At 33.5% G+C, this 13,566-nt stretch overlaps 1 protein-coding gene across 39 annotated transcripts in view; it reads left to right on the top strand.

Moving 5' to 3' along the window:
• The window catches only part of LOC116173573 (longitudinals lacking protein, isoforms A/B/D/L), a 291,506-nt gene that overhangs the window by 40,772 nt on the left and 237,168 nt on the right, over nucleotides 1–13,566 (top strand). The window contains exon 5 of one of the 39 annotated variants that reach the window (XM_031491123.1): nucleotides 11,904–12,154. The exons of 32 other annotated variants lie outside the window; for them this stretch is intronic. In XM_031491123.1, the coding sequence (XP_031346983.1) occupies nucleotides 11,904–12,139 (236 nt within the window). In that variant the 3' untranslated portion in view covers nucleotides 12,140–12,154. Of the gene's footprint in view, nucleotides 1–1,850; nucleotides 2,045–4,858; nucleotides 5,320–5,465; nucleotides 5,690–9,420; nucleotides 9,702–10,010; nucleotides 10,456–11,075; nucleotides 11,300–11,903; nucleotides 12,155–13,566 lie in introns of those variants that run through there. 6 more of the 39 variants (XM_031491139.1, XM_031491125.1, XM_031491118.1 and 3 more) reach the window with 6 other exon arrangements.

A 13,566-nucleotide genomic window follows, 5' to 3' on the forward strand; every position in this document is an offset into this window, starting at 1 on the left:
ACTTACCACCCCCTATGTCTTAGTAAATAAACGAGATATTTAAAAAAATCAAAATCCGTTTCGGTAATTCGGAGGGGGAATCACAATGACATAGTTGGCGACGCACCCCCTCCAACCCCCATGTGTGATACGTCGTTGGAAAGCTCTGAAAAAATGCTTTCCAACCATACCAAATAGCATTACATTTAGGTTAGTAATTATCGTGCAAATAAAAAAATAAAGTGCTGTTTAGGTTTTTGCGTTTGGGTTGAATACGAGTGGGTTGTGATAATGTGGTTTGCTTCAGAGGTGATACTCTGATTGTAGTATATGTTGTATCATTTGTTGTACCTACTTGCTTGTTCGGTAAGTTGTATTTGTGTGATTGTTTGGGCTAGTAGTGGAGATATTACAGTATGTTGTGTACTGTGTTGTGAGAGAGTACTGTTGTTTCCATGTATACGTTATGGATCATGTGTGTATGTAGTATCATGTGTTATGTTTAAGAATTTACAACATGGCAAAAACAATATGGCATGTGCTGATGTTGTAGTGTTGCAGTTGAAGTTGTAAATTGTGGTGTATTGTCTTTGGAATAACTCCGGTAGCACTAAGAATAATGGGAACTATAACAGTAGATTTCATTCTCCATTGAGTCTTTAGCTCGATAGCTATATCGGTGTATTTGCGGTGTTTTTCTGCATGTGTTTTAGTTAAGTTGTTAGTGTTGGGAATGGCAAAGTCTATAATACAAATGGATTATCGTGTTTTATCTATAAGTGTAATGTCTGTCTATTGTTGTGGATAGTTTTGTCTGTGAGTAGTGTCCTGTCCCAATATAATTTGTGTGTGAGAGGGTGTGTGTGTGTGTGTGTGTGTGTGAGGGTGTGAGGGTGAGGGTGTGTGTGTGTGTGTGTTGTTTTCAAGTATGATCTGTGGCGTGTATTTATAGTATGGTGTCTTATCTGTTATGAGATTATGTTTAAGAGCTAATTTTTGATGTATGATTTTAGCTACCTGATCGTGTCGATGTTTGTATTCTGTTTGTGCAAGTCGTATGCATGTCGATATTATATATGTTGGAGGTGGTTAAGTGGTGTTATTATTATTATTATTATTATTCTCTACGATACCCATAGGTGTAACTAGTATAACAACATACAATAGCCAGGTTGCGGACAGCATTTTCCGTTATGTTAGACGGCCATTTTTCCTTATAATATAAGTTTATAAGTATAAAACATTTTTATAGCAAAGTTAAGTTGCGGTGTGTGCTGGGCGTGTTCAATTTTGCTTATAAGTTTGAAGGAGTCTTAACCTCACTTTTATTTTACATTGTGTTAAAATGTCCAAAGTTCACTACTATGCTCTGACAAAAAGAAAAGAACTACCGCCAACATAAACACTGCACAATTGTAGGTTAGCAGGAAAATGTTATTTTTATGAGTGATTACGTACTGCGCAGTGACACATTATAAGAACTTCATTTTCATTGGTTCCGCTATTTATAAATATATCGTACAAAAAGTCCTCATACCGTAAATTATTTCTACAAAAATTTATATTTCTTATGTTATAAGAAAAAATGGCCGTCTAACATAACGGAAAATGCTGTCCGCAACCTGGCTAATATCGCGAAAAAATTATGTTATAAAACCTTGGATCTACCTCTGATTTTAATTCATAGACCATATTAGGAGAACACTCTTTTGACTGTACAAAAATCTTCTATATGCCAGGTATGTGCAGAAAAATTAACTATAAATAAACACGTATATAGATTTAAGATTAAATAATTTGAATTTCTGATTTATCCCAGGAAAAACAAGTTCAGTTGTTTTTTTTGTGTTAATGTAGTTTTTTAATTTCAGGGTCATTTCCTTGTGTGTCTTGTGGAAAAATTTATCGCCATTACCAGTCGTTACATCGGCACACGAGATTCGAATGTGGAAAACAGGCTACATTTACATGCCCAATAGACGATTGTCATTACAAAGCAAAAAGAAAATATTACTTAAAAATTCATTTATTCAATATACATAAAATATAAGATAGCGTTGGATTATTGTTGTATGTAAGATGAAACGTTGATCATGTTTAACTCTTTCATGTTTTCAGGAGGTCCAGTCGACCGAAGACTTAAGCCTCTTTCAAGACACGTATTTATTAGATCGGACGGCATGCCTAAGAAGCGCCGTTACTGTAGGGGATGCTATAAGAAAAAACAATTAGGTGAAGTGTCTAAAAATAAAGTAAGAAAAGTGTATTCTTACTGTTCTGATTGTAATTTTCGTCCTCATTATTGTCCAGAATGCTTCGTAAAAGAGCATCAGCTTGCCACATGACTTCAATAACACAAATTTGATACGGTAGTGACAGTATTACGCCTATAGTGCTCTACGGTACCGTACTGTTAAAGCTCTTATTGATGGATTGCAAGGAATTCTAACATATGTTGTTGCTTTATACCAACCTACTTAAATCCGTAATGAAGATTTTTTTTAATATTTAGCGACAATCCACCTCGAATGATCTCATTGTTAATTGTATGATGTTAAATAAATCATTATTGATCATGGACACACAAAAAATTGTTAGAGGGAAACTTTCTGGCAATGTTCAGTTCTTGTTAAAATTTATTTACAATTAAATTTAAAAGAATTGTTAATTGTAATGAGTGGACATTATATTGTATTGTAACACACAATAAATAACCTTCGTTATTCTGATTATTTTTTTAATACTTGAACGTACGGTTTTGGTCAGATGCGAGGTCAGATGTAATGTCGCTCGATTATCTCGAGTGTAGCACACAATTAATATACCAGATCTCATGCCAGTTTTGATCTTTTTAAAATGAGGAAAGTCCCTAAAATTGAAACGAAATTGAACTAAATCACGGAGAAACTGACATGTTAGTACCTACTTTTTCTACAGTTGAGGTATCTGAGGGAGGACATTGCTTCTAACCACGACTGTACATCAGCCGTTAAAACCGTTAAAAAATTGTTCTTTTTATTTTTATTTTATTTTATTTTTCTCGTACATTTACTTTTAATAGCTCACAAACAGAGAATATTTATTAGGAGGTACAGGTAAGGATTTCAAATTTGCTTTTCAGTTTAGGATATACATTATTAACATACTTATCGATAACACTGCTATCTGTTCCGAGTAGTAGTTTTTTGCTCATGGTACCATATAAAAAAATACAGTAACAAAGTAGCGAAACCTGTCAGTTTATTCCGATTTTCGCCATCTTCCAATTTTACGCTATCATTTCTTAGTAAAGCTTTATGGACTAAATTTATGGTTCTGGTGGCAAGATGAGTAGCAAGGATTTTAATTCAAAGTGTCTCGAAATCTTGCTTACATATAAAATCATAATTTTATACGTAGACTGCAATCATTGCGAAAAACTCGGTTTGCCAAAGTTAATTTTTTCTCTGACTTTCTGACATCAGCCCTTAATTTTGTTACTCTTTTGTAGGAAACCCATTTTCCGCATTAAAAGTCAGGTAGTCTAGGTTTTTTTTTCAATGAAGGCCTTAAAGATGTGAACCGTTTCATTTGTGACTGGACCCCACTTCCCAAAATCCCTATTTCTCAAATATGACCGTGAAATTTTTATTAACGATCTTCGAGATGGTTTATAATTTTGTATTGCGGTATTTGTGTCCATGTGCACTATAACTTTGGTTAGAAACGTTCGATCGCTTTGAAAATTGGTACACGTGTTCAAAAGTGAAGGTCACTTTTCAGCTACGTACGCTGTCGGAGCAAAAAATTATAGCCTAAACTTCCAAAAAACATTCCTCAAGCAACTATACCTATACAGATGCAAAAAATGGTTTTTTCTGTGACGGGAAAAACTTTTATCTCTGTTGATAGGTAACAAAATATCACTTTTTATGAAATTACTTTTTTCCCGCGTATATACATAAGTAAAGATAGATATTCAATTTTTGTGAGTCTACTTTCACTGCTTCTACTAACTCAGGTAAAGTTAGAGAAAATTCAGAATCAGACATTTTTAACTTCATGTCATTCAATATAACTACTATAAACAATCATTAAATTCGAAATATTTAAATCAAATGACAAAACTGAATTGACAGATATTCGAGTAAAGGTTTCCGTAGCAACGCAGTTCGTATTGTCAATTGTCGCGAGAAGCCTATCTGCAGTTTAAAACTTCAAATTTCTATAAATCGATACGACTTTAATATATCGTTTTCCCCGTCGCGTCACAGAAAAAAATAGTGTATTATACACGGGAAAAATGTTAGATTTTAGCTCTCGGGCAAAACTTTTTTCCCTTGTATAATAAATAACTTCCGCATGCGCAACCCAACTTTTTCATTTGCGCGCTCCAATTTTCTATATAGCACCTCGAATAAAAATAAGACTAATGCCAAATCAAAAAAGTTGTTTTGCACATATGGAAAACGTGTGTGTTGCGATACTGTAATTTACAACTTCATGTAAACATTTACCCCACGATTTAAACTTCATCCTTATAATTTCAACATGGAACATTTCACCAATAAAATTTACCTGGACGTTGATGTAGTTAAAGATGCGATTGGTACCACACTGTCTCACCTAATTCACAAGCTACGCTGATCCAGTGGGACAGATTCAACTCCTTTAAGGTGTGTTGTAAAAGGATGGATGCGATCTCGAGGATCGTTCGATATGCAGTTGTATCGGATTTTTAAATGTTGGCACTCATGTAGGTTTTTACGAATTCAGTATATGAGAAATCTGAATACCATCATAAAGTGTAAGAAAGCCACAGTTACTTATTTGCAAATGTGTAATTTCTTTTAGGTTTCAACCGTTTACAATAAAATATTCTAATCAAGTACATTTTCAGGAATAATGGAGGACATGCAGTTATCTGCACAAAGCTTCGAACTATTTCATGAAACCCAGTCGGCAACTGTACAAGTACTGCTTTCCGATAATCTGAGTGTACCTTCTTTCATTTCCGACATGGATACGTTAATATCGTTAGAAACTCTTCCCGAGGATAACACGAAAACCGTTAAAGAATTAAAAAGGCGACGAAGTCAACGAGTACCGTGCACCGAGTATTTAACAAGTAACGGTTATTCTTGTCCAAAATGTGGGAAGTTGTATAATGCCAGGAAGAATTTAGTCCGGCATCTAAAAATCGAGTGTGGGAAGGAGCCGCAATTCATCTGTCCGTATTGTGACTATAAAAATCATAGAAGAAACGAGATTAAGAATCATTTACGAAATAAGCATAGTGTGCTATTGGTTCAATAACTGTAATAACTCAAAGTTCACGAATAAATTTCGTTTCTATTGTAACTGATAACCTTTGCCAGATTCTCATAGCTTTATGGTGAAATTATGCTGTAAATATAATAACTTTTGTTTTGTACATTAATTTATGGAAGGGTATTGGTGACTAATGGCTATGTATGGTAATTTCATAGACTCATTTCTTTTTATAGGTTCATTACCTGACACGACTCATTATAGCTTCCCTTGCAATTGTGGAAAGCGCTATAAGTACAGAAGAAACTTGCTGAAACATGTGCGTTATGAATGCAATAAACTTGGATCTTTTGTATGTAAATTTTGTAAACGAACCTTTAAGCAAAAAGTTCACTTAAAGTATCATGTATATCATCTGCATCAGTTTATGGGGAATATTGCCTGATATTTAATAAATTACATTAATCAGATGAATCGTGATTTCTTGACGAGTAACGGACCAATTAGCTCAGTAATTTCAAGCAAATCAACTTTCCAAGCTATCGCGAGTTATCTATATTTTAATAAAATTGTATTGGGTGATGGACTTTATTATTGTTATATATCGTATTTGTTTTTTTTAATATATGTGACTTACTCATGTAATTAGTCGAAAGAATTGCTGATTGTGTTAGTATTAATGATTGAAAATTTACCCTCGGATAAATATCCAGATTTATATCACGTTGTACTTATATTGTTAATTTTATTATATTTGTTGAGAAAGGTAATAAATTCTTTATTTTTATTAAAGAATATTATTGAGACGAGGTATATCAACGTACTATATCTTTCATGTAGTGACGCAGTTTACTTCAACGAATTGGAGTTTGTGTGATCTTAATACTTGAACGTTTATCTTACCTAGCAGATATGAGGTTGGTAAATTGGGATAATTTGAAAGTGAAAACACTTTTGGGTTAAATTTTTTAATGTTCATACGAACGAAACAAATACTATTTTTTTTATTTTACAAAAAACTTTTGTAAAAGAAATTCAAATATGGTTTTGCTGTTATTGTATTTTTCAATTTCAAATTGCAAACAAAAACCTGGTATTGTTCGTGAGTGTTAATTAATTCTTGTCATTATTAAGCGGCAGAGCAAAGCGATGCAAGCTTTATAGGGGAGTCGATGGTGTCTGTCTGTCCGTGAACACGATAAGTGTCAAACGCTTGGACCGATTTGGTTCAAACTTTGCACAGTTGACCCACATGTAACAAGCCAATTGAAAACGGGTCAAATCCAATGACTCCGTGGGGTCACACCGAGGTGCTCTGCCGCTTTTTTAGACGCTTTTGATGGGTTTATTATTTGTTACTATTGCTGTGTCTACTTTTTCACACTACTATAATTTTGTTACTAAGAACTCTTATTTGGTGCAAATGTATTGTGGTTAATAGTACTCGTATTGCACTGAAATTTATTTACTTGTTCATTTTGTAATTTTTTGAAAGGTAGATTGATATGTTCGTGTTACGATTTCATTTATACTGAATTCGAACCCTTTTTTAGTACATTGCCAAGGAATTATTCATGCCTGTATGCATTGTGGTAAGACATATACCAAAAATTATAATCTTCTTCGTCATCTACAATACGAATGTGGGCAAGAAAAGAAATTGCAATGTCCGTGCTGTCCCTATAAATTTAAAAGGACAGACCATCTTCGGCGACATTGTGCTAACGTACATAAACAGGTACTGGACAGAAGAACTGCAAAACCGCACTTTTTGTAATATTACTAAGGATGAGTTAAAGCGGAAGAAAAGCACATATTATGTACGTACGTACTCCCCAACATTGGATCGATTTCGTGAGTACCTATTCAGAGATCAGTATGACGGTAGACAAACACTTAGCACTTAAATTTTTTTGTACCTCTTCTTGTAGATTGTAGATCTTTTATACAAAATTATATTTTGAGTACAGTGCTGGTTTTTTTTCCGTAAACCTCAACTCTTCTTACGCAACCATATTTTGTACAGAAATAACGTACTGTGCTTCATATGTAAATTGACAACTTTTGTATTAATAAAAGTATGATCACTTGTTGGTACCAAAAATTTTGTATTCGGAACGCAGATCGCTTTTATTAAAAACCTGTTATTTTATGTCCTCTGGTTTGGCTTTTGCAAATATCTTTGGGTAGAACTTCTGCTTTTTAGTTTCCTAGCTCGAGCAAGGGGGCAATTCATTTTTGACGTGCTACTTCAATTTCAGTTTATAAGAAGAATTTCATTTCATTGCTTTCCTAAATAAGAAAGTTGACACTGCGCATGCGCAAACCTAGATTTTGAAACTAACGTTAGATTTTCCAAGACAACAAGTGGAATAAATTAAAGTGTGGTTATGTTATTTCAAATAACATTTTGGTGAAAATTCCATTGTTTGCAATGGAGCAGCTTACTGCAATGAGTTTATGTTACTATATCCTGAAAAAATAACGCATTTATAATTAATGTTTCTATTTCGGTATTACAATGAGAATTTTGTACAACTGTACGGAAAAAACAGTGTTACAATGACTTTCATTGTAAGATTGTTTTTGGTAACTTTTCATCTCTAAGTTTGCAGTTCGTCAACGTCAAATCACCAGATGTCAAATGAAATTGCGTAAAATTTATGTGTATTCATTGGTTTTGGTACACCAAGAACTTAATACATTCCAAATCCACAGTTTTCTTGCAATAGATGTAATTAATAGTCAAGCCGACCGTGTGGCGCAGTTCAGTTAAAGTTTGTCTGTGGTGCTAAGGGTTCCTGGTTTGAATCCGGGTTGGGGCATGGATATTTGTAAATGTATAGTGGGTTGGGTTGGTAGAGCAGCTTTGGCTGAAACCCCGTCCACTCAAAAATAAAGGCAAAATAAAATAAAAAATAAAATAATAAGAAAAAATTGCGCGTAAAGCAAACATACATTCAATGATACACACCACATTTTAAGTTAATTCTAACCTAGGCAACCAAATGAGGTATTTATTTACGTTTGTTTTTCATGTTTTAATGGCCCTTCATAAATACGGTTCCCGAGACTACTTTTTGTATTCGCAACTTGGCTTTAGTGCTTTTCTGCTACTAGACGATTTCAAACAACCACGTTTTTCAATATCAAGCATCTTGACTAGAAAAAAGGTCTATTTACGCACAGTTGTACCGTTGTAATTTGCGAGAAACTATGATGAGCATTGAGCAACGCTCATGGAGTTTCACATTTGCATTATCTCGCTACTCGCTAGTACAGCAAGCCCCCGATTACTTAACATAACATCTAGAATGAACGTATTAACATTATGGACAGCTGAACTTGCAACCTTCCCGTTTAACTGTATATGAAATTGTTACTATAAAAAGATGTGCGATCGTTAAGTGTAGTTACGTAAGCAATATTATGTTCGATAGATCGGTGTATTCCATTGTGAAATTAAGCAGTGTTTTCTTGAAGGATTTGAAGATATCGTGTCGTGTGTAGATAAGTTAACTTTAAAAGTAATGTAATTATTATTTATAGTGGGGTAAGTTTCGCGGTAACCTACGAAAGGTGTAGGTTCTTCACCTATTAGGCTTGCCGTCTTGCAGAGGGAGTAGGTACATGGACGTTATGAATTGATTAAAAGTTTACACATCTACGGAATTTAAAGTTTCCAAACGTCAGTGTTGTGTTTATCTACGCTGCCCAACTTCAAATTTGTCAACGTAAAAGGTGTTGCCAACTTAAGCCATATTAATTCTAAAGTTTCCTGTAGTTTTTGGTTATTACTTTTTAATTAAATTAAAGCACCGAAATAGAAAAAATAGTATGAAAAACACGTGTTACAATGCTTTATTGTAATACGACTATCTTGTGGCACGAGTGGCGTAGCGAAGCGCATTGTAACACTTGTCTTTCAATATACTATTTCGAATTCTGATGTTGAAATCTTGCACCTTCAAAATAAATTAAAACTGTCAGCATCTCGGACTATATTTTCTAATCAAAGTATTATATTATTTCGGTTTTTCATGTTGAACCGTACTATAACTATGACGTACCGGAATTCTCGCCTGGCGAGAATAGTAGCCGTTTTTCTCTCTGTAGAGTCATCGATTGAATTCTGTAGTAGCTAACGCTAGTAACCGTGACTGGTAATTTAACTTATACCTCTCTTTTTAGGTTATGATTGCAAGTTGCAACTATTTTCAACCGAAAAGAAGGCATATGAATGCCCGGTTTGCTACCGAAAATATAATAGAAAAGATAACTTATCGCGGCATGTTAAGTTGGAATGCGGAAAAGAACCCAGATACCAATGCCGTCATTGTTTGTTTAGGTTTAAACGAAAGGAGCATCTAAAACGGCATTTGATAAATATTGAAATTAAGGGAATAGTCATGGAAAACTGTAAAGCTTTCCTTAAGTACAATTCCTGGGTACAATAATTTTTATGTGTATCCTATTGAAAATTATTTTTAATAAATAGATTCACATTTTAAAAGAATGTTTTTTATTTAAACAGTATCCGTTTTTACAATCCACTATACGAGAATGGAAATATAAAAAGAGTGTAAATATTAATTACAGAGCATTGCGAGCGCAGATTATTACACGTTGGTGTGGGATTTTTAATTGTGTGTGAGTGTGTGTTTGAAAGCTTGGACATAAAGTAACACTATTTTTAAGTTAATTGTAAGTACTAACAAATGTGGCTTCAATTAACGTTTACTACTCATCTATACCAAAATAAAAAGTACCATATTTTTTAGGACATTTTCTCTATAGGAAGGAACATCGTATTCATACGTTTCTATGCAAAAATTGTAATAAGACCTATAAGTACCGAAGAAATCTTCTACGTCATATTGTTTACGAATGCGGGATCGAGCCTAGATTTTCCTGTAGATACTGCAACTACAGAGCGAAGCAAAAGGCTACACTGCAATCTCACTTAATGAACAGACATCCAAATAATTTAATGTATATAATACAGGATCGATGATTGGTTATGTTTATAATTCACGTGAATATTGTTGTTAAGTTTTAGTTATCATATAGTTTTGTTTGGGGTAATGAAATAGGGTGGCATTTTTAAGGATAATTTTTAAAATGTAGATCGTTCTATATAACTGTTAAAGTGAAGATTGCTATTTTTATACGGAGAAACTGTAAAACTGTTTGGTAGAAACAGGAAAATAAAATTTTAACTAATGATGCATTATGCCATAACGGATTTAAAGCACCCTTTTTACCAATGTTTTCCATATTTTATTTAAAAAAAGCGACATATAGGGATACTTGATACTTTGACATATGCCTGGCGTCGCCGCCTCTCCCAGGATTTAGTCACTAATGAATATTATTTTAATTTAAACTATCATAGCGGCTTTTAAATTTATTGGAAAAATGAATTGCAGATGGCGTTTGATCTGTGTACATCATGTAGCCTGACAAAATGTTGCTAAACCAAGTAAACGTAACTTATTCATCGTGTTTAAAATCCCCGCATTATTGTTGTATGCACGCCTCTACGGTAGGCTTGCATAAAACAATATGATATACTTAACATACCTACCTGTTAGTGTTAGTAATTACCTCGGTAATTACCAATAGTAAATGCACAGTGATTTACTTTACCTTCTCCAGTCGTTTTACAAAAGTGAACTGAATGATATCGTCTTGGTGTTCCTATATTTGTCATTCGTCTTTAAAATATGCTTTCTGTAACAGGTTCATTTGCTTACCTATATCAGGATTAGGCGCGTTGCTGTTATTTATTTATAGGCCTACTTAGGGACTACATTGGGAAAATTAATTAAATTTATTTGTTTTAGTGGCAGCTACTGGAAGTGCGGAAGAATGTAAAGCAATTTATTCGTGTCAGATCTGCCAGAGATCTTATAAGTCTAGAGACAGTTATAGGAGACATACAAAATATCAATGTTTAGCCGATCCTCAATTTCAGTGTCATTTATGTGATCACAAAAGTCGTTATAAGAGCAATCTTAAAAGTCACTTTATGCGAAAACACAAGCTTTTGTAATTTTTTATAGGCTATCCACGCAATTTCCTAGTAAATTTTCAGTTTGTTTTCCTTGTCTAAGTGATTATAATTAAACGTTTATTGCATGGTATTACGTTACAGTACGGTCTGCTAAAAAGAATGTAGTAGATGTCGTGTGTGTCTTAATTTTTCTTTAACATTTACAGCTTATTCTTCTCTCTTTTCTAGATATTTTTAAGACACGGCATACAGTTAGTAAATACAGGGTGGACATGTATGGACGTTATCCCTGCCCAAGGTGCCAATCATCCTACAAACAGAAAACCCATCTAATAAGACACATTAATTTTGAATGTGGTGTCGAACCAAGATTTTCATGTCATTTTTGTGGACGAAAATTTAAACAAAAAAGCAATTATCGAACGCATATGAAATTAATACATAGACAAGTACTTTATACTTAAGAAATCGCAATGTGAACAATTTAAACAGTTGTAACAATATTCAAATTAATATCCTTAATGATTGTGTTTCTGTTTAGCCATTTTTTTATTGTCTAGTATACAATACACAATTCATACTTTGTTTTTCGTTTTCTATTTGTATAAATATATGTGCATCGTCTTGCAATTATTTTTCTAAATATATTTGATTTTAGGTAACGATTTTCAATACACAAAGACCGTGAAGCGTTATTTTTGCGACACATGTGGTCGAAAATATAGTAGACCGACGTCTTTATACTCACATAAAAAATATGAATGCGGGAAGGAACCTCAGTTTTTCTGCACAGTACCTGGATGCACATACCGCTGTAAAACCAAAGGAAACGTGAAGCAGCATATTAAACGCCGGCATAATACGGATAACGTTGAAACAAACACAATGATTTAGTGCATTTGATATAAATATTTCAGCATTGTTGAATTCTGTAATAATATATTTTTTGAATTGTTTGTGGCATATTTTTTTAAAGCCGTTCCTTTGTAATAAATTAAGCAAGTGAGACATGGCATTAAATTTATGGCATAATAAGTACTTGTATGATTTAGAAGAGGTCAATAGGGTCATTTATTACTTTTTTTCCATTTTTAAGTGTCAGAGGGTAGGTTACAACCAAAGCCTAACGCTGGTGGTGTAGTTTTCAAAGTTTGATGCGATCGACTATTTGATGCTGATTATCTCCCATAGAAAATCTATTGGACTGGCGGCGGCTCAATTCTGAAATTATCTCAAAATAGTTTTATGATGTAGAGCTTTTTTATCACCTTCTTCTTTGAAAAATAGAAGATATTGTAATCTCAGAGAAAAAGATCCTATAGTGCTAATACCGACTGTTTTTAAATAAGAGGTTTCCTTGTTAGTTGCAACTGATCTAACTATGAATGTTTTAGGTTACCAAGCGATAAAAAACACGAACGATTACAGGTGTTCCGGTTGCGGTCGGCAATATAAATATAAACAGTCGTTGCATCTTCACGTAACCAAAGAGTGTGGCAAGGAACCAACGTATTTTTGTAATGTCCATGAGTGCGCCTATAAAAGTAAACATAAAGGAAATTTAAAGAATCACATAATTAGAAAACACGGGTTGACTGCCTTGGAAAATAACATGCTAACAAAATAAAAATTATTTATTTTATTCATTATATTATATTTCACTTTCAGTGGAAAAATATACATAAAACAGCATGTCACTGTTATTACTGTTGGATTTTACACAATACGTCCAACTCCCTAACCCTACTCTTTGCCAAATAAAGTTAAAATTTTGGGTGTTAGTTAAACAAATCCTAATTTAGAACGTTGTTCAAAAGTATCTATTTGATGTTATTTTTTCAGGTGCAAAAGTTCAGTGTGGAAAATGCTGCAAATATTACAAAAATATGCCATCTTTATTGCACCACCAAAAGTTTTATTGCGGTCAAGAACCGCGATATCTTTGTGCTTATGAAGGGTGTGGATATAAATCTAGAGCAAAATCTAATCTCAAAAGACATATTTTTTACGTACACGAAGGCAAATAAGTAAAGTACTATTGTTTCTTCTGGCGTGACAATTGCACGTTTGTATTAATAGTCGTATGCAGAAAAGATTAGCCTTACGTTATTAGTTGGTAATAATTTTAGGTGTCTACTATTATCCTTTGTTTTGATAGGTACACCATAAAGAACAAACCAACGGCGTTGTACTGATTTTTATGAAAGTTTTTAATTGTATTGTTGTAGGTATTTGAAACATAAAACCACCACACAGGAAAGATGTGTATAAAAAATAAGTATCCGTTTCAACAAAAATTACGATTGTTCGATGACGCTGAA

This window comes from Photinus pyralis, unplaced genomic scaffold, assembly GCF_008802855.1.
Source record: "Photinus pyralis isolate 1611_PpyrPB1 unplaced genomic scaffold, Ppyr1.3 Ppyr1.4_LG6, whole genome shotgun sequence".
NCBI lineage: Eukaryota > Metazoa > Arthropoda > Insecta > Coleoptera > Lampyridae > Photinus > Photinus pyralis.